The sequence below is a fragment of the Ctenopharyngodon idella genome, chromosome 1 (assembly GCF_019924925.1).
Source record: "Ctenopharyngodon idella isolate HZGC_01 chromosome 1, HZGC01, whole genome shotgun sequence".
Lineage (NCBI taxonomy): Eukaryota > Metazoa > Chordata > Actinopteri > Cypriniformes > Xenocyprididae > Ctenopharyngodon > Ctenopharyngodon idella.
In genome coordinates this window covers 8028589-8051149 of record NC_067220.1, presented here as the reverse complement: position 1 = coordinate 8051149, position 22561 = coordinate 8028589, and the positions used below count along the sequence as shown (strand labels likewise).

The 22561-nt window shown below is 36.3% G+C and overlaps 1 protein-coding gene across 1 annotated transcript in view; it reads left to right on the top strand.

The window, feature by feature from the left end:
• Positions 1–21838, top strand: part of hecw2b (HECT, C2 and WW domain containing E3 ubiquitin protein ligase 2b) — a 63454-nt gene extending 41616 nt beyond the window's left edge. Inside the window, exons 11-30 of the mRNA XM_051894123.1 lie at positions 34–135; positions 315–465; positions 1694–1794; positions 1940–2064; positions 3365–3550; positions 4562–4696; positions 5947–6046; positions 8107–8203; positions 8280–8363; positions 8714–8823; positions 10303–10423; positions 10504–10617; positions 10845–10997; positions 11191–11289; positions 13672–13801; positions 13905–14051; positions 15604–15718; positions 15909–15994; positions 16080–16192; positions 17720–21838. Of these exons, the coding sequence (XP_051750083.1) occupies positions 34–135; positions 315–465; positions 1694–1794; positions 1940–2064; positions 3365–3550; positions 4562–4696; positions 5947–6046; positions 8107–8203; positions 8280–8363; positions 8714–8823; positions 10303–10423; positions 10504–10617; positions 10845–10997; positions 11191–11289; positions 13672–13801; positions 13905–14051; positions 15604–15718; positions 15909–15994; positions 16080–16192; positions 17720–17831 (2381 nt within the window). The 3' untranslated portion in view covers positions 17832–21838. The remainder of the gene's footprint in view (positions 1–33; positions 136–314; positions 466–1693; positions 1795–1939; positions 2065–3364; positions 3551–4561; positions 4697–5946; positions 6047–8106; positions 8204–8279; positions 8364–8713; positions 8824–10302; positions 10424–10503; positions 10618–10844; positions 10998–11190; positions 11290–13671; positions 13802–13904; positions 14052–15603; positions 15719–15908; positions 15995–16079; positions 16193–17719) is intronic.
• The last annotated feature ends 723 nt before the right edge of the window (positions 21839–22561 follow it).

Here is a 22561-nt window from a genome sequence, read left to right as displayed (position 1 = left end):
ACACAACATTTAACTCATTTTGTCCTTTTGAAGGAGCCTGTGCTCAAGTGAACGGCCATCAGCCAGTGCGTTCTCTTCCCTCAGTGCGTCATGACATCACCCGCTATCAGAGAGTGGACGAGCCTCTTCCGCCAAGTGAGAGAATATTTTGTTATGTATTTTAAGGTTCACCCAACCACTGTCCTAAATGAAATGATGGTCTGTCCTATGTAGGCTCACTGTAATGTGCATAACACAAAGCTCTTCTTAGTCCATGAAAAAAAGCCCTTGACTAATTATAAGTGCCCATGGTCGTTATAATGTGTATGTTGTAGACTGGGAAGCTCGTATTGACAGCCACGGCAGGATTTTCTATGTGGATCATGTGAACAGAACCACCACCTGGCAGCGGCCTACTGCTCCGGCTGCACCTCAGATCCTACAGAGATCCAACTCCATTCAACAGATGGAGCAGCTTAACCGAAGGTCAGACGCACAATATTCACACGAGCAGATATCTATCAAGATGGCATGAAATCAGCTGTGATTAGAGTGAGTTCTGATAGCAGGAGAGTTTTGAGCGCACGGTGACCTTAAGTTCTAATATCGTGGGATTTATCTGAGTCCGAAATGCCATTTGTTAATCCTCTCTCGTATGGGAAAAACAACTCGTTAAAAATGTCACCACAGCAACCTAATCTATTCTTCCATTATCATGCTTTCTCTCCCTCAGTGTGATCTCATTTATTGCATTATTGTCATGCATTTCAATTGCAAAAGCATTTGTGCCATAGACATGTGCAGCATCTAAAATTAACAGTTCATCAAGCACAAAATGTCAGTAAAATCATATGCTTTTTAAGTTTTTGTGGCATCACATATGTGGAATATTCCCTTCATTACTAAAAAATAATGCAAAATACAGTTTCATGGCTTGCAATAAGTATTTGTGGCATAAAAATGTTCCTAATTCACAGGTATTGCACAAATTAAAACAGTAAGTGCAAATCAAGTAAACAAATAATATTAGCAAAGAAAATAAATGATTAATAATTTAATTTAATTCTGCACCATTCGATTTGTTTACAACATTTGAATTAAATTAAATTAACAAAAAATGTAATTAATATGCTGAGTTTTGTGCTCAAGAAACATTTCTTATAATCAATGATGAACAGTTGTGCTCCTTAATATTTTAAAGAAATAATTTATAAATAAATAATATATATATACATTTAAAATATATGTGTGTGTATATATATATATATATATATATATATATATATATATATATATATATATATATATATATATATATATATAATTTATTAAAAATTAAATATAACATTTGTTTTACTTTATATTAAAGTATAAGTAAAATAATAATAATAATATATATATTAATATATTTTAATATTTATTAAGTGTGTGTATGTATGTGTGTGTGTGTGTATATATATATATATATATATATATATATATATATATATATATATATATATATACACTTAATAATAAATATTATTTTAAATTTTTATTTAAATCTGTGCAGAGTAGCACCAACTAATTTAACAATTAGCAATTAACAATTATAATTTATTTGAAATAATAATATTACATTATACTTATGAAGGATAAAGTACAATTATCCTTGTACAAAATTATTACATGGTAAATATGCCAATAAATGTAAATTTCTCTGTGTTTTGTTCAGGTATCAGAGTATTCGGAGGACAATAACCAATGAGAGGACAGACGAACAGGCTGCAGAGATGCCTACAGACGACACTGACCTGCTGCATCACTCCATACCTGGTACTCTCTCACTATAGAAATGCACTGCTTGTATATGAGTCTGTTATTTAGGTACTGTACAAGGAAAAATAGAATAGAGGGGAGAAGAAGATCTTTTGTTTTAACCCAGCAGACATATCACACTGTAAGTTGTCCTCTGTTTCAGAGTACCGTCGGGACGGTGTGGTTGGGCCCACTAGCTCTCGCTCCCGGTTGTCTCTGCTGCTTCAGTCCCCCAGCGCCAAGTTTCTCACCAGCCCAGATTTCTTCACCGTACTGCATTCCAACCCTGTTAGTCTCCAAACACATTAATTATTCACTCTTTTTTTTACCCACAGGTATGGATGTCACGGTGAGGAAATTTTCACACCGGTATATAAACTTGCGAAAACACCGCTATTCAGGGCTTGGCATTAACATCCGCCAAATGCGGGTTTCTGCAGAATAAATACACGATACCAGCTGCTCTTTCTCTCTCTCTCATCTCTCCGACAGCGAGTTGACACACAAACCCGTCTCCCCTAACTCACTCGCTTCATTTGCTCCAGATGAATGTTTTTGGTGTTACAGGGCTTGAATTTCGATGTGAGATTACTCATATTGCACATTATTTTACTCATTCCCGCAGATTTTGTTCTCACACCCAAAGTACTAAATTGAGTTGTTTTTCACTGCTTATTGCGCTTAAACAGTCAAATACACACAAAATAATGTCAAAATGCCGATCTTGGCGAGTATTCACGTAAACACAGTCATGTTTTAAGTGAACGTAAACAGTTGAGAAAGAAAACACATGTAACAGTATAATGGATCCGTGCGTCAGGTCTTAAAGTGATAGTAGCCTAATATACCTGCTGCCAAATTATGAGATAATATTAAAAGTATCTTAATAGCAGTTTTTCCCCATGGTATCGATGTTGAAAATGTGGCCAGTGAAAATGCTAAGTGACTAGTAACTTTGGAAAACCACTAGCCACAGTGGCTGCTGAGCAAAAAAGTTCATGCCAAGCCCTACCGCTATTACGGACAACACCGTTTTTTAACATCACTCTTGAATGTGCGCCCGCTTTTACGAATTCACGATCACGAATAGGCTGCTCTGTGTATAAGGAGTGGCAGTACTGACATCACATTTTACAAGATAAGATATTTGTCAATGATGCTCTGATGCGCACAAAATCCTCCGCCTTCGTCTTGTCAGTCATGTCTCATAACTCTCGTCATGTGATAAGTGAAATCTGACTCCTGCTGCTATGAGCTGCGACTCCGCAGCTCCTGCTTTCAGTTTATAATTGTAGCATCTCTTCAACTCAACTATTTCTTTAATTTCTATAAAAAAAAAAGCAAAGCAGCAGGCCGAACATTGTGTAAAACCGGTAACACCGACTAACGCAGCAAGCCTACCCACAAGCCAATTTCCAGTCTCTTGAAGTGAATTTGTGGTTAATCATGCCATAAAAACATGTGTGTCTCATTAACCAGTCATCTGATTCTGTCAGTAATTATGGGGAATGTTGTTGTGCAAGTAATTTTGTTACATATTAGCATTACAGTATGAAAGACTCTTGACTGTTTGCTTTTCCTTTCTCAGAGTGCCTACCGCATGTTTACAAGTAACACATGTCTAAAACACATGATCAGTAAAGTGCGACGGGACGCGCACCACTTCGAGCGCTACCAGCACAATCGAGACCTGGTTGCCTTCCTCAACATGTTCGCCAACAAACAGCTGGATCTTCCGCGAGGCTGGGAAATGAAACACGACCACACGGGAAAGGTCTGGAACCATCTCTTCTGTGTTCACATTCTGGATATCTCTCTCTATCAGCTTTTACTGTATCTACCCCCCTGCTTTTAATTTCTAAATAAAATAAAATATAGCCTAAAAAATAAATGATAATCTAAATATAACGTTCAAAAAGTTTGGAATGATTGAAGGGTTAGTTCACCCCAAAATGAAAATTATCCCATAATTTACTTAACCGTAAGCCATTCTAGGTGTATTTGACTTTCTTCTTTCAAATGAACAAAATCAGAGTTATATTAAAAAAATATCCTGCCGCTTCCAAGCTTTATAATGGGAGTGAATGGTACCCGAGATGTTGAAGCCCAAAAAAGTACATCCATCAATCATAAAAGTAATATGGCTCCAAGGGGTTAATAAAGTAAAACAATGTGTTTTTGTTAGAAAAATATCCATATTTAAAACTATCCCTTTAAGACTTCTTTAATGTTTCTTATTGCAAATGCTCACTAAAGGCACAATTTGTAATATTTTTGGATTAAAATATCTAAAAACCACTAGAACAATGCTATATATTTTGTTGACTTGTGTACGACTATATATATATATATATATATATATATATATATATAATATATATATAAATTTATAAAATTCTATCATTTAATACACAATTCAATTATTTAATATTCTGGCTCCTTAGAGATATTTTGAATTATTTTCAGCATAATTACTAATATGTACCGTAAGTGAATTCATATTATATTCATCAGTGGCTTGTTGTCAGTTACCACATAAAATCATTTTGATGTATTGGGAAGCTTCACAGTAATATTCTTATAATGGAAGCTTAGCAGGAAAGCAGGTGGTGCTGCAAATGAATGTTTAAAGCATACTTTGAAAGTACACCCTTAACACTTACTGTAAATATTTCATGTGTTAGTGTTTTTACTGGCGCAAGTGCTTTAACATGAATATGAGCTTCACATTTGTGCTTTTAAACCCTTCTGCCTTCTTGCTGACATGATTATGTCTTCCCCTCAGCCTTTCTTCGTGGACCATAACTGCAGGGCCACCACCTTCATAGACCCACGGCTGCCGCTTCAGAGCGCTCGACCCAGCAGCCTCCTCGCCCACCGCCAGCACCTCAGCCGTCAGCGCAGCCACAGCGCAGGGGAGGTGAGCCTTCACACGCCCACAAGAGGCCTCCTCCAATCAGACGCTTCACATTAGAATTCAAGCTCCACCCATGTGGTTTGCACCAAGCATCATTGCAAAGGGAATTTGAACAGAACTCTAACCTTTTTAACTTTTACATAAGAAAAATAGGGGAAAATAAATAAATAAATAAAAATAAAAAAGAGGGAAAAAATACAAAAAAACATAAATAAAAAATAAATGTTTCTTGAGCAACAAATCAGCATATTAGAATGATTTCTGAAGGATCATGTGACACTGAAGACTGGAGTAATGATGCTGAAAATTAATCACAGGAATAGATTACATTTTAAAATATATTCAAATAGAAAGATAGTTATTTTAAACTGATAATAACATTTCACAATATTACTGTTTTTACTGTGTGTTTGATCAAATAAATGCAGTCTTGGTGAGTATCAGCATAATAAGCCTTTATTAAACCAATAATAAAATGCTAAGCATGTGTGGGACAGTAATCAGATATTCTAATGAAAATATCTTTAGTTTTACCTTATAAAATATTCTCATCAGGTTTCTCATTAGGGAGTCTGATCTTCTGTCACGTCGTGGCCGTGTGGAGAACAGATCGCCCTCTCAGGCCTCTTTAGATATGCTGATTAATTTCACAGCATCGGCCTCCGCTGTGTCCCAGCATGCAGCGGTGTCATTTTCACATCAGTCCACCCACAGTCCCTTGTGTGAGTGCGTTTGTCAGCAGGCCATATGTGGATGCATGTAAACATATTGTGTCTAAATATTATTCCACTAATCTTTAAATCCTCTGTGTTTTCATAACATAAAAATGCAAATGAGCCCACTTAATTAAAAAGTCCCTCTGCTTATATAAACACCCAGGGAATAAAGGCCAGGGAAAGTTTTACAATCCACTCAGCTTGAGCAAAAGAGCTGTCAGATCCTTAGTCACAGGGCCCGTAATGAAGCTTTCATCTTTAAAGAACACTCACTAGGGAGCAAATATCTGGTGAATTATGCAAAAGCAACTGAAGCCTAGTAACTGAAGTCTATTTTACCATTTTTTTTTTTTTTACTATATATATATATATATATATATATTAAATAGAAATATTTTAGAAATTATTTAATATATATATTAAATAACCCTGCAATATTTGCATACAGTTTTTGTGCAGTAAACTAGTGTTTTCTTGTGTGACGTCCTGTGGATGTGAGGTACATAATGGTCACTTCCTGTTTTGTTTGTGCTGCAGGTGGGCGATGACCCTCGGCATGCCGGACCCGCTGTACTGCCACGCCCCTCGAACACCTTCACAGCCAATCGCAACCAGTGTCAGGATTTAGTTCCTGTTGGTGAGTCGGTTTATCAGAAAGTGTTTAGACTAGTGCTGTCAATCGATTTAAAATGAACTAATTAATCACATATTTTTCTGTTTTAAACGTTACGATGTAATGTTAAATTTACAAAAACAAAATGTTAAGATTTAACACGTTAATTAGATTAATTAATTAATGCATTTAACACACTTTCCCCGCCCCAAACCTATGTAGGTTATCTGTGATTCATACAGTTGATTGATGACGAATTTGATGCAGGACAAGAGCTCACTGCGCGATGAAGCCTATATAATGCAGTCAGAAAGTCAGAAAATTGAAGATATGGGGGCAAAAAATGCCACAGTTTGAGTTTTTGTCTCATTTTAGATCATATGAGTTGAGCAATATCACTTGAGTAACGAGTTCAATATCACTCGAGTGCTGTGTTTGTCCCATATATAACGAGTGCAAATGCAATACTGTTTTTATACAACAGTTCTGTAAATGAGAAGTTAATATTGTGTTATTTTAGACACAATACTGTCTGTTCTTTTCAAATGTGCCAATGAAAATATAAAGACAAAGCAGAACTGTTCGTCTCCACACAATACACAGCAGTGTTTCATTTCTGAATCCATATTTTGAAGGAACCGAGTGAAACCAATGATTCAGTGCGACGCTGTCCAGGCCGATCGGTGTATGACATCAAAGTACAGCGAGAGCGATTCAAAATCAAACAGAGCCGTCTGCTCTCTAATCGCTCTCGCAATACTTTGATGTCATACACCGATCGGTCTGCGCAGCATTGCTTCAAGTCCAACAAGCCTGAAGAGAACCATTTACTTCACTCCTGAATGAATCAGCCGATTGAATGAATCGAATGAAGTACTTAATCATTAAGACATTTACCGCCACCTACTGGCAGTTTTAGTTTCTTATTTAGTCTAATTTTAGACTAAATAAGTCTAATTTTATTTAAAAAATAATTTCATATTTCCATATTAATATAGTTCACCCAAAAATGAAAATTCAATCATCATTTACTCAACCTCGTGGTCCAAAAGTTTGAATCAAATAAAATATTTCTTTCTGAAGCTACTTTTTGTAATGTCTATTTGACACTTTACACAATAATGACTTCAAATTATCTTTTGGGGGTAATTTCTCAGCCAAAATTGATGTGCGATTAAATTGTGTTTATTAAATTAATTAATTAATAAATAATTAGATTAAAAATTGTAATCGCTTGACAGCCCTAATATTTTTATATTGTAATAATTTCACATTTAATCTCCAAATTAATGTAGAAACAACATAGAGACAGTATATTTTAAATATTTGATCTAGCAGGTAGGAAATATCCAGAAACAAAGCAGTTATCAAGCACTTCACAGTCTTCACTGCATAATTTAGATTAAAATATAGATAAATTTTGATTAAAGCTACAAAAGTTACTCAATTAAAAGCAGTGAGTGATTTTCACTTTGTTTTTTTCTTTGATTAACATTAATGACAGCAGCAGGTTTATTAGGCTGCTGTCACTTTAAGAGCTGCCACACGTGAAGCGGATCTGACACACAGCCGATGTCCACAGCTCTTTATGTTCATTTAAGACTTTATTTAACTCATTTAAGACTGTGCTTACGAGGATACTCAACGAAACAGGCATTTTGGCATAATTTTGTGTGTTTTTGTCCTTTCAAGCCCGTAAGAGAACTCAATGCTGTACTGGAGCGCTGTCTGAAGCGGGTTTCTGTGCATGCGAGTCGTGTGTGTCACACAGACGGGACTCACACTGAGTTCTCTTTTGTGTCTTGTCGTGCTTGAGTGTTTTAAAAGCATTTGCATGAATAAGAGCGTGATCATATAATGTAACGCTAGCTAAAATTGACGAAAAAACGGATACTGTGTTAATTGCGTTAAATATTTTTAACACGTTAAACTGAAATTAATTTTGACAGCACTAGTTTAGACAGAACTAGATTTGTTCATCTTGTAATATCCTTCATAAAGCATTGTTTTATAAAAATGTTGTTATAACTTTTGAATCATCTTCATTTGACATTTCACCAGTTGCTTTGTTCCTCTCTTCATAGCCTATAATGATAAAATAGTGGCATTTTTGCGGCAGCCGAACATATTTGAGATCCTTCAGGAGAGGCAGCCTGAGCTCATTAGGAATCACTCACTCAGGTGAGACTCAAAGAAATATTACAAAACAAAGTCCTGAGCTACTGATTATGAACATGTTGACATTTCTAATCCACAGGGAGAAGGTGCAGTTTATTCGTAATGAAGGAGCTTCGGGTTTAGCTCGCCTCTCCAGCGATGCAGACTTGGTGATTTTACTCAGGTACTTTCTGTGAATTTTACCCTGCAGAAATGGATGTAAGAAAATATGAAATAATAAGGTTTAGCCCTATTGTATCATATTTGATGCGCAAATTTCTAAGGCCTCTAAATTATCAACATAGTCAACTTTGCTGAGAAACCTGTTCTACACAATCTACTACATGTCTTTATATATATATATAAAACTGCAATTCACAATACATTCTCTGAAAAAAACTAAATCATCAAATTAATTAAAAAATAATATCTTATGCAATTTGGCTTTTCAGGTAAATGTATCTCAGAAATGTATTTTTTAGGATACATGTGTGTTTGCCTCCAAATGCAAACAATCTCTTTTTCTTGCTGTAGCCTGTTTGAAGAGGAAGTGATGTCGTATGTGCCACCTCATGCCTTACTGCACCCCAGCTACTGTCAATCACCACGAGGGTCTCCGGTCTCCTCCCCTCAGAACTCCCCTGGTCGGTTCCTCACGGTCTCATCTAAAAAACTTTTAATATTAATACTATTTAAATATTTCAAAAATGATTTCATATCTTAAATTTGATACATTTAAGAGATGGTGTTTCTGGTCATACCCATCCTTCCACAGCATTGCTTTGGTTTGGTTGTAGAGCTTGACTTCAGTCCACCAGATTTCCTGGGTATTTTTTGAGTTGGCTGCCAAAGCCATCAAATCCGCTATTTGGGATTTGTTGTGTGGTTGGAGTTCAGGGTTTTTGTCTAATCCCTGCAGGCTGCTCTTTAACCGTCATCCTGACACTCTGATTTTCACAAGTCTGTTTGGAGTGTGGCGGACATCACGCTGCCAGAGGGAATCATGCTCTAACTCACTGTGATCTGACTTTAGTCACCGCTGACACTCAGGGATTACACTCTCCGCTGGATACAGCTTCTGCTGATTCTACAGTGCTTTATATTCTCGATTGGAAACCATTCTGATTCCTTTTAACCTTTAAAATCTATCTATCTATCTATCTATCTATCTATCTATCTATCTATCTATCTATCTATCTATCTATCCTTTGTTCATTAATATCTAAAGAGATATAATCTGTCCATCCATCCTTCCACTGTACCATCCATCTATCCATCCTCTATCATCCATCCATCTATCCATCCATCCACTGTATCATCCATCATCCATCCATCCATCCACTGTACCATCTATCTATCTATCTATCTATCTATCTATCTATCTATCTATCCACTGTACCATCTATCTATCTATCTATCTATCTATCTATCTATCTATCTATCTATCTATCTATCCATCCATCCATCCACTGTACCATCTATCTATCTATCTATCTATCTATCTATCTATCTATCTATCTATCTATCTATCTATCTATCTATCTATCTATCTATCTATCCACTGTCTCATCCATCCATCCATCCATCCTTTGTTCATTAATATATCTAAAGAGATATAATCTATCCATCCATCCTTCCACTGTACCATCCATCTATCCATCCACTGTACCATCCATCTATCCATCCATTGTTCATTAATATATCTATAGAGATATAATGGAGATCTCAGTTATGTTTAATTTATTTTATCTTTAATTTAAATTGTCTAGGAAAACAGTAATTTTGCACCCTATCCCATATGTACTACTACTACTATTCATTCATTCATTGAGATTGAACATTTTTATTGCTCAGAGATGGGGTTTTTTATCTCAGAAGATATAATGGAGATCTCAGTTACGTTTATTTTACGTTTAGATTTTCTGACTCTAGGAGAAATGATTGATATATAAAAGAAATCTTATTTGTGAAAAAACATCAGATTTGACAAACAAAGCCTGAATTTTTCCCCATAATCTATACATTTTCTACACACTTACATATGTTTGGTGAGCTGATTTTGGTTCTTGTCAGGCTCACTTTTTTCACCAAACTCTCTCGTAACTCTGATCTCTTGCTCTCAGGTACACAACGAGCCAACGCTCGGGCCCCTGCGCCGTACAAGCGGGACTTTGAAGCCAAACTTCGGAATTTCTATCGCAAACTGGAGACGAAAGGCTACGGACAGGGTCCAGGCAAAGTCAAGTAAGCATCTGTAAGGTACTCTGAGGTCTTGTTTAATAACACATTTTCACTTTCATGCTCACTTGTTATGCTTGTTTTAGGTTGATAATCCGCAGAGATCATCTGCTGGAGGACGCCTTCAATCAGATCATGTGCTATTCTCGCAAAGATCTACAGAGAAGTAAACTCTACGTCAGCTTTGTTGGAGAAGAGGGGTAAGTGTTGCCACATCTTTTTACAGATAACCAGACTTTACACTAAATGATATTTATAAAAAATATACATATGGAATTATCTCTCCATAAGCCTCCCCAAAGCCTGTTTTATAAATATTATCATCTTACCCCTTGTATGTATGTGTATGTGTATATATATATATTTATTTATTTATTTATTTCATTGACTCTTAATACGTTTGTTTTGTTTTTTTGCTCCCGTTCAGACTGGACTACAGTGGCCCATCAAGAGAGTTTTTCTTTCTGGTGTCACGGGAGCTTTTTAACCCTTACTATGGCCTGTTTGAGTATTCGGCCAATGACACCTACACCGTCCAGATCAGCCCCATGTCTGCCTTCGTCGACAACCATCATGAGTGGTGAGTGCCATTTTTCTCTTATTTTAAGTCTTTTCTTACAGTTTCATTACACATGTGAAGCTTCAATGCACATCCAATATTAAAAGTAAGATTTAGAAAGTACTTGGCTCCATCTGTGCCCACAAGATGTCTTCCGATAGACCACACTTGCACAAATGTATCCCAGTGTTTTTTAAACATGTTCTGTTGTCAGGTTTCGGTTTAGTGGCCGTATTCTGGGTCTCGCTCTTATCCATCAGTACCTGCTGGATGCCTTCTTCACACGACCCTTCTACAAAGGCCTACTGCGAATGTGAGTGGCAAAGAACATTTCTGATACATTTTTGGGTAAATATTTTAGTACATAGAACATAGTAAAAATCCCCTTCAAAAAGCTGGTTAAAATTTTTTTGCTATAAAAGCATGTTATTTGAATGTGATCTTATTAGTATTTGTAGATTAAAAATTACTAACAGAACCAATTAAAAATTGTCCCTTCACAAATATGTTTTAAAAAATAATGTTTCAATTTTATAACCATGTGGACATTATGTAGTTCTGACTATAACCTTTAGCATCAAGTGTTCTTCAAGATTTTATGTTGCCATAAAACTACTTATACTAAAATATTTTTTATTAGGGGTTCAAGAGTGTAGCGCTGAAACCCTGTTGTAATTGTTAAAATTTTCAAGGATCAGCATTCTCCCATAAAAGTGATCGGGCAGATCAAACCCAAACCCTGGTAGTACTTACACCATCTACAACATCACCAAGGCTCGCCCCAATCGGCCTGACAGCGGTGAAAAGTACGAATGGCTCATAACCTCTTAAAAGTGTCTTATATCGTTGGAATCCTTGGCTCAAGACGGACAAGATGCCCTGAATTCGCTCATCTGATTGTCAGCAGTTATCAAAAAAGTTGAAATTTAGATTCACAGTCTCTAACGGCCGCCAAAACATTCAAAGTGGATGGAGCCACTTTTACTAAAATGGCTATAACTCATGAACGGAATGAGATATTTTCACTAAACTCAGCACACCTTTGTAATGAGGCGTTCACACCAGACGCGACTTGCGCGAATAAATCGCGCTATTCGTGCGTAGTTGGACTCTTGAACATTTTGAGTGTACTCGCTTCATTCGCGCGTGAAATTCACTTCACAACAGACGTGAATTCGCGCCATGAGAGGGGCTTCTGCCAGGCGGCTCGTCTCGTTTCTGCACACTTCCTCTGAATAAACACATCAACTCGTCAGCGGGAAAGTAGTTGTAAAATACGGCGAATAAGCTCAATTTGCCGGCTTTAGCTAGCTTGTAAGTCTCAATGTGTGTGTGTGTGTGTGTGTGTGTGTATATATATATATATATATATATATATATATATATATATAGCTCAAATTGAGTAAAGAGCGTTTTTTACAACTTACCAGATTGTGCGACCTCCTCACTCACTTTCTTCCAAGCAAGATCCTTTTTATTCCTGTTTCTATAAAAGTACAAAGATGTATTGTACAGCGACAATGATTTTGTCCTCCATTGTTGTTTCGGATTTCTGCCTCCGCTCGCTACATCATAATCACGTCACTACTAGAGCAAGCTCCTGATTGGTTAACGCGGCGCGAATATTTGCCAAAGTTCAGTTTTTAACTCGGGCGAATCGTATCATTCGCGCCGCCTCATTCGCGTGAATCGCGCCGCAGGATGTCTATCCGCGTCTTTGCATTGACTTAACATGTAAATCACTCGCGCTTAGCGCTTCATTCGCATCTGGTGTGAACGCACCATAAGAGTTCATTCTGTGGTCGCGTGAAAAAGAATGCGTTGATTGGCCACTTGGTGGCGCTATAACATGAAAAAAACAACAAAAAAAACATGAAAATGACTATAACTACTTCACCGTTAGTCCGATCGACTTGAAAATTGGCATGCAGTGTCTTCGTTTGAGCAGCTATCAGACAAGGTTAACAGAGGCCATTTGGAATGAAACTTGCTGGGCCTGTTTGACTCACGGCACTAGAGTCCTGTGAGAAATTCAAAAGAAATCGGCCACAGGGGGGCACCGTCGTGTTTTTCACATGCGTAAAGGATTGTGTATTGCGTGATTTTTCACGCACACCCACAATATTCATACCACATGGTAGAACTCCTTATTCTGAGCAACTTTGCCTCTATAGACCGCCGCTCTCAATCGAATCGTTCATTAAATATTGGAGATTATTTCAAAAAACTAATTTGGCGAACTAGTCCTAGGTTTTTGGCTCAACCTCGATAACTGTTAAAAGCTTTATAAACCATATATTTTGTTTGGTAAATTGCCTGTATTGGCTGTAAATGTTTTTTTCCATCTATGATTGAGATGTTAGAGGTTTGCTAAATAAAACAATATACCTTTTTACGCACGTGTTTAAAGACCTTAAAGCGCTGCAACCCCGATAATTGCTGCTCGCAGCTATATTTAATATTATTATTTTTAAAATGAATATTAGTAATTTCTTGTTGTTATAATTATAGTAATAATATATTAATGTTAATTAAGAATATTTAATAAATTTAATGAACATATTTAACCAATGCAAACATAAATTTAAAATTTCTTTACTAAATTCAACAGGTGCTTGAACTAGACTTATGATCACTTCTGTATGATTACATTGATCATGACCATTATTTCATGCTTGTTGATATGTGTTTGTAGTCCATGTGATCTGAGTGATCTGGAGTATCTTGATGAGGAGTTTCATCAGAGTCTCCAGTGGATGAAGGACAATGACATAGAGGACATGCTGGACCTGACCTTCACCGTCAACGAGGAGGTGTTCGGACAGGTCAGTGTGTGACTATAAACTGAAAGTGTGTGAGTTTGCACAACCTCTGGCCATTGTCTCACAGAAGCGTGTGTGTGTGTGTGTGTGTGTGTGTGTGTGTTAGATCACAGAGCGTGAGCTGAAGCCTGGCGGTGCCAATATCCCTGTGTCAGAGAAGAATAAGAAGGAGTACATCGAGCGAATGGTGAAGTGGCGTATAGAGCGGGGTGTCGTCCAACAGACGGAGAGTCTTGTGCGAGGATTTTATGAGGTACTGAAATCGAATCAAAACTCTGGATGCTTTCCGTCACTGATCGTTATTTAAGAAGCATGCCACTTCTGCCATGTGGAGATGCCCTGAGATTTTCCAGAACGCATTTTTATTGAATTTCTGTTTGATAGATATGGATCAATGTACAATTTTGGTTGGAAATGCTTTCGCTCACTTAAATATAGCAAGACGTCTTGCTAGTACATTACTGTTCAATAGTTTGAGGTCAGTAAAAAAATATTTTGTTTAAAGAAATTAATACTTTTATTCAGCAAGGATGCATTAATTTGATCAAGTGTGACAGTAAAGACTTTTAGTGAGCAAAAAAGCCTTAATTCAAAAACATTAAAAATCTTACTGACCCCAAACTTTGTATTTAAAGAAATCCTATAAAATTCACAGTTAAATGTATTAAATATTGTTTGTTAATATTATTTAATAATACTACAGTTGGCAATATGTTAAGAGTTAAATGCAATAAATATTTTTATTTAATTTTATTTAATAATATTAAAAATTTTGGCAATATGTTAAGAGTTCAATGTATTAAATATTGTTAGTTAATATTATTTAATAATGTTAAATTTGTCACTGTATTAAGAGTTAGATGTATTAAATACTGTCAGTTAATTTTATTTAATAATAAATTTGGCAATATATTAAGAGATAAATGTATTAATTATTGTTAGTTAATATTATTTAATAATGTTAAATTAAAAAAATATAAATTAACTTTACATAAAAAAGATATTTTAACATAAGTAGTGTTATGACTACATCAAATCTTGATGTTAAAGGTTATAGTCATGACCACATCATATCCACATATTATGTCATAATAATAAAAACCTCTTGATTTTTAAAAGGTCAACTTCTAAATGTCACTGTTGTTAATCAAATTATGTTAGCTTTTCATTAAAATCTCTCAGTAAGCCTGATCATTATATGATCAACTTAAAAGAGCAGGTACAGAAAAAAAAAAATCAGTCATTATTTACTCACCCTCTACTGTTGTTGATTTTTTTTTTTTTTTTTTTTTTTTTTCTGTGGAACATGAAAAAGTAATTTTTAAAGACTCTTCTTATAGATTTTTCTCTCTTAATTCTAAAATTCGCCAGTTCTTCTGTTACTGGTTCTTGTTACCTTAAATTAGCATCACTGACAAACGAACAAGTCAGCCAGCGAGGAATGAAAATTTATTTTTAAAATCCTAAATTATTTAGTGTGACCTTGAATGAAATGAGAAAGAAGATGAATTAATTAATATAGCTCAGTAGGGTTAATGTATGATTGATGAGTTTCATTTCTGAACTGCGCAATGACCGATGAAATGAACTGCTACTTTTTTATATAGTGTAAATAAAATATAACGCTATTTTCACTTAGTGTAAATAGCCGCTGCCATGATATCTTTATCGTTATGGTTATTGTCCTGGGTGTGAACGGGCCTTTACCCGATGAGTGTTTCAGAAAATCAAGAATTTCACATCATATTTCATAGAATTGTCTCTGAGCTTGCAGCAGATGTGTTATGATCTGTGTGGCTGTGAAGGTTGTAGATGCGCGGCTGGTGTCAGTGTTTGACGCGCGAGAGCTGGAGCTGGTGATCGCCGGAACGGCAGAGATTGATCTGGGAGATTGGAGGAACAACACCGAGTACAGAGGAGGTAATAAATGATTACTATATCTATGATATTACCGTCATGGTAGTGTCCAGAACTATGGTAAAACATAGTGAGACCGTGGTATCAGTTTCTGATTTATTGCTGTAATATTATCCGCATGATAGACTGTGGGCTTCTACAGTGTTTATCATCCATACAGGTCACATTTTGAGTTTATTGGTTTTCCCTCCAGGTTACCATGACAACCACATCGTGATTCGCTGGTTCTGGGCGGCAGTGGAGCGATTCAACAATGAGCAGAGACTCAGATTGCTCCAGGTGAGCGTTGGAAGAGAAATGTGAGCTCTTTTAATAAGACCGTATACATACTCGACCCGTGGCTGAAATGTCTCTGTTGTCTCAGTTTGTGACCGGGACGTCCAGTATCCCGTACGAAGGCTTCGCCGCCCTCAGGGGCAGCAACGGACCGCGACGCTTCTGTGTAGAGAAATGGGGGAAAATCTCGTCTCTGCCCAGGTGATCTGCCTCTCTACACTAGATCCTGTATATTAAAGTTTGAAATACACATCAGAGGCCTTTATGACCCCATGAAATCATATCTAGTCCATGTCCGTCTATAGACTCCTTAAACTTAACTAAATTAATTTATATTTAACCCTCATACTCTCCACATTACCCTTTACACTCATGGTCTTTGGGGTCCGTTCAGAGCAATTGTGTGTGTGTATATATATATATATATATATATACAAATGATATATAATTTTTTTTTATTAGCTTCTCAACTATACATTTATGCCATGTTATATTCTATATATATATATACTCTTTAAAGATGATCTAAATTAAATAATTAGATATTGATCTAGGTGTTAGAAGCAGAATTCTGCCATCTGCTGGTTAGAAGAAAACCTGTAGAAATTACATTTTTAGAAATAAACTGCTCCTATCACTATGTCTTTTGATATATTTTGTGAATATATATATTTAAACATTCTAAAATACATTAAAAACAGTATTTTTGTGAAAGGTTGTGAAATTTTTTTGTTGTTGTTTGAGGTGTTTTGTAGCCTGTTTTTGCAATAATACCACATAAATTTGCAAAATTATAACTAAAATGGCACCAAAAAAAAAAGTCATATTGTATTCACAAATTATTTATTCAATAAGCCAAATGTAAAAAAAAAAAAAAAGTAAAAAAAAAAAAAAAAAAAAGTAATTAGCTTTAGAATAAGAAATTATTTAAAAATATGTAAATAATAGCAACAAGCAGAAATGAACAGGAGTTTTGTTTGTGTGGTAGTGTGTTTGTGTGCGTGCGTGCGTGTGTGTGTTTGTGTTAGGTCTCACCCCTTCATATCTGTATTTGTGGCTGATTTTGTTTGTCAAATTCTATACAGATGCCGTCTGTTGCAGTCACACCTGTTTGTGTGTGTGTGCGTGTTTTTGTGACATATCAGGACGCAAATTTGTATAATGACATGGGTATGACATAGGTATTACAAGGAGAGGGTGCCTTATGAGGACATTACCCCATGTCCCCATTTTTCAAAAGGCTTATAAATCATACAGAATGGGGTTTTTTTGAGAAAGTAAAAATGTGCACAGTTTCCTGTGATGGGTAGGTTTAGGGGTAGGGGTAGTGTAGGGCGATAGAAAATACGGTTTGTACAGTATAAAAACCATTACGCCTATGGAATGTCCACACAATTCACAAAAACAAACATTATTACAATAAAATAACTGTTTTCTATTTGAATTTATCTTAAAATGTAATTTATTCTTGTGATCAAAGCTTACAAGTATATAAATAATATATGATATATTATAAATTATATATATTAAAAATAGAATTTTAAAATTGTGTGTGTGTGTGTGTATATATATATATATATATATATATATATATATATATATATATATATTTATTTTTTTGCCACCGATGTCATTGCTTATGTGATCCACAAGATGGCACAATCTGGCAATTCTGGATGGCAACATATATGACCAGAGAATGAATTGCATCTTTATTTGTCCTTGTAGGGCTCACACATGTTTCAACCGTCTGGACCTCCCCCCGTATCCCTCCTTCTCCATGCTGTACGAGAAGATGCTGACGGCAGTGGAGGAGACCAGCACTTTCGGTTTGGAGTGAATGTTGACCTTTGCACTTTGAGCTGAACAAATACATTTCCTCAACACGTCTAGAAGAGCAAAGGAAGTAACAGACACCAGAAGCACTATATTTTGTACACCGTATCACTTAAAAATACTTCCTCAGAAACGCGCAGAACAGAAAACAATCAACCACACAACTGATAGAAGTGTGGATGTTCTCTAAATGTTTCCCAGATGCAAACGTGATTTTCTTTGTTCCGTCTGTATGGCGTCACAGCAAAAAGTAATCGGCTCTGGATGCATCGAGGAGGATGTGACCAGCCAAATGCAAAGCTGAGTTACTTAAATGAGGAGCAAAACAAACCCAAAGGACTTTGATATTCTCACTCTTTTTATCTGTAAAAAAAAAAAAAAAAAAAAAAAGACTTTTTTACGGAGCATCAAAATACAGCGTGAATGAACAAATATAGTGTTGTGAGCTTTTTCAGACGTCTCAGATCGCCTCAAGCAAGACACATGACAGCGCTGCCCTGTATATTGAATTGAAATGTGTGTTCTCTCTTCTTTTTATCATATTTATACACGAGTCCATGTCACATGTTTGTTTTGAAAGCGTATTCTGTCCAGCTGTCGTGTCAGATTTGTGACACTTTTGAATGATTTTGGTTGTGCATGTGCTCTCACACGTGACGTTTTCAAAGGGCATGTTACACTGACGCACTACAACATCATGAATGTGACCACTAAATGATAGAAAAATGATGATTTTATGACCTTCTGACCTTTCCGTTGTCCTCAGATGACAGTTTTATTTCTGATGACATTTTGAAAGAGAGAATGGTCACATATACCCACTCAACAAGTCAACATGAAATTAAAACTGACCCAAACCATTTCAAAATGGCTTATTTCATGATGACTTTATTATTATTTCCATATCCTCATATAGCTTTAGTTTACATGAATGTTTGCTGATGTCAACACAGCTTTCTTGAATGTTTTCCCCCCTTTTCCTTTTCATTTTTGTACTCTACTCTCGAGTCTGACCGTGTTTTCTTGTATGATTTGAAACTGGAATATCAAGCCCACAAAAAAAACCATATCAATACATTCCAGACCTTTCCGTTTGCGTTCACTCAACCCAGCCTTTTATGAAACACTGCCGTGGCTGAGGAACGCTGGATTGTACTCTAGTTCTGAATGTTTTGTAACCTGAATTTTTGTGTAAGAAATTAATATCGCTTCCAGTGAAAACTGGCGTAGTTGAAACTGCCATGAGGTCCATCAAATTTTGGAATAGCAACAGAAGAAAAATACAAGCATATCCTCTTTGTCAATTCAATTTTGGCTGGCTAGGTCATTAATACAAACCAGATAGATCTTTGTTTTTTGTATTAAGGCTTTTGCGGTGATATTTGTGCTGAATGTACCAAAGGTTTAGGGCTGCTGTAGACTGTCCCAACCCCACTTCTGTCCATGTTTTATTAGAAATTTTATTAAAACAAATATTAAAAGACAAATCTTTTTAAACACCCAATTTCTTCCTCCTAATTTGACTTTTTAGAGTAGTTTTTTTCACAATGCTGTTTTACAACTAAATATAAAGGAGCTATAAAATGTGTCCTCAATTATGCTTTTTGTTGTTGTTTGAAGATGAAAATGCATTGCTGATGTGGATGCAGTATGTCTAACATGTATCAACATTTATCATCAGGTGATGTAATGGAATAGTTCAGCCAAAAATGTAATTTCTGTCCTTTATTCACCCTCATGTCTTTCCAAAGCTGTATGACTTAGAAAAGTTATTTCTCAGAATGTCCAGGCTGCTATTCTCCATACAGTGAATGTTAATGAAGCCTGGGAATGTAAAAAGCACCATCAAATCCAGCGTTCCTTGGAAGAAAGAACATCATGTGGATTAAGACTTGAGGGTGAGTAAACAATGTCAGACTTTCCATTTTTCGGCAAACTGTTCCTTTAAGGGTGTGTTCACACTTGTTATCCAGTTCTCTTGGTTTGTTTTGGTCCGAATCAAAAAAACAAAAAAATTATACATTTAGTCCTGGTTCGCTTAGCGTTCACACTGTCATTTTAACACTACACCGGATGTTGTCGCTTGCATCACAACAGCTAAAAGCTGTCTACACTGTATGCGACCAAAGACTATAGAATAACACTAGACGCATCACTCGTATCGTTTTGAATGGGAGAAAGTGCAACATGCAATATGGCAAAATAAGTCCCGCCTTCTAAATAAGAGCCAATCGCCGATTGGTAAAGTCATCGCGTCACTGCAGCGGCTATTAGAACTTTGGTTCCTATAGAAACAGTCAGATGCGCTTAGGACTGCACATGTGCATTAGCTTGATCCAGCCTGAAAAATACAGGTTTTTTTGTCATGATTCGAGCGTTTAGAAACAAAATTTATGAGACAGTTGTTGACAGATTTCATTGGTGATTTCAAATATGAGATTTAATTGAAAGCTTGGCAAACAGCTTTGGAAAATTTGATGTTTCCCCATTCAAAGAGATAGGAGCTGCACTTGCATTCCCCAGAGGCGTTTCAAAGATGGTCGCCGAGTGAAATGACTTGTTTTGACGTGGCAAAGCACCATTTGTCCTTTGTGTTGGGCTAAATGTGCTCGTTGTGTGTGTGTGTCATAGTGGTATTTTTTTTTTTATCAGGAGAGGCTAGCAATAAAAAACTAGCTTTGAAAGTATAAGATCCCACCCTCCCTTCAGAGCGTCTTCAAAGCCACTCCTCCTTCAAAACACACAGCAGAGTCTGTGTTAAATTACCTCATGTCTCAAAGCACATAACATTACAATAATAATGAACGTCAACAACTTACAGAGCTCTTACTTGTACCAGCTGACTGCTGCAGAATCATTTCGGCGTTAATAGTGTTGACATAGAAACACATAAATCCGAGTCCGAGGACATCGTCACGGGTTGCCATCTTGTAATTGCGGTTACGACACATATACAACGCAGCATAAGCTTGTTGTTTTGGTTCAGGAGGAACGGTGAAATGTGGCTGCTGTTTGTTTGTGGTGCTCGGTGACTGTCTGTCTACAACTCTGCATAGCCTTACATTTGTCGCATTGCATCGCGCCGCAACAGCTAAAAGCTGTCTACGCTGAACACGACAAACTGAACTTTTCAAAGCACTTGGACTACGTCAGAAATAGAACGGGGAATACGTTTACTGTCGGGAATTTGCATCGCGCTGCATCCAGTGTAGACAGTCTCACTGATTATAATGGGTTCTGTTGTCTTTTGACGTGTTGTGTCGCGCCGCTTACGCTGATGACGTCTGCGCGAGCAGGTGCGCGGAGGAATGTAAATACATGTTGACAGGCAGGTAGGAGATCATATCATTGCATTAGGACCAATTGAACAGACATTTTTTGGTCCTGAGAAATCCACAGAAGATATGTATTTAATATTTAGAATACTTCTATTATTGATTGCTGGATGTGAAGAGAGTTTTAACCAGTTTAACAAAAAGTGTTCCTTTGTTGAACACAAAGATCTGCTGCAAGGAGACATGGTTCTGACGCCTGTACTGAAGTGTAATGGGCAACATATAGATCATATGACGAGAAAAAATAGGTAGAGTCGCATGTAGGGTCGCATGTCCGTGTTATGTTTATATTTAGTCAAACTGCACCAAAAAGCTGGTCCGCTTGTTGGGTGCACACCAAGGTTCACACTTATTCAAATGAACTGCATCAACAGAGCACCTCACCAGAATTTTTTTTAATCGAACCAAATCTGCCAAGTGTGAACACACCCTAAATGTACCCTGCCTTTCTAAAGACCAGAGGCTTCAGACTGAGATCAGGCTCCAGCTTTCTGCTGGTGTTCATTAAAAGAAAGCTGCTGCTTTTGACTTTATGTACAACTTCAATTTTGCACCGTTCACATGCTCTGAAATGGGTGACTGTTGACTGGATAACAGCTTTCAGAGCTCCACATGGGTTTTTCTCTTTTTTGTTTCAGCAAAGATGATTGTATAAAGCTGTTTATCTCACAGAAAATGACTGAGTCTTCATTTCATACTGTTTCTCTCTCTCTCTCTCTCTCTGTGTGTGTGTGTGTGTGTGTTTGTTGTTTTGCATTTTGTGTTGATTGCATATTCAGTAAAATTTTTTAGTAAAAATGCAATAATTTTAGTCGAACTGAAAAGTATGAACCATATAAAAATGTTCTTTTATTTTTATTTCCATGCATTTTCTTTCTTTTTCTTTCATTATTTCTTTCTTTTTTGAAAATTCTGTCTTTTAATCCATTTAAATGCTAATTTTGCCAGCTAAGTGGACATTTATATGCAAGGGAAACTACATAATAGAAAAAACGTCTCAGTTTGTCTTCAAGACCCAAAAGAATGCTGAAAAAATATAAACACATTAAAGTAACAGGCAATTGTGAGAAAATGAGAATTTCAAAGTTTTTGAATCGGCTACTTAATTAACCAATTAGGCTCAATCAAAATATGATTTATGATAAATAGTTGTAACTTATTTCCTTATTTTTACGAGAGATTTTCTCGCAGAAAGGCAAACTGGAATTAAACGCATACAGCAGCCATGCTAAAATATTCATATAAAATCAAAACAACAGGTAAAAAAAATGCAACATGAACCTATTTGTTTCAGATCTATAAGCATTTATCTCAGCATGATGCATGCATGTCCATTTGTGAACAGCAGATGGCAGACCACACTTATGGTTTACTTTCAGACGGTCTCCTACCAAAACAA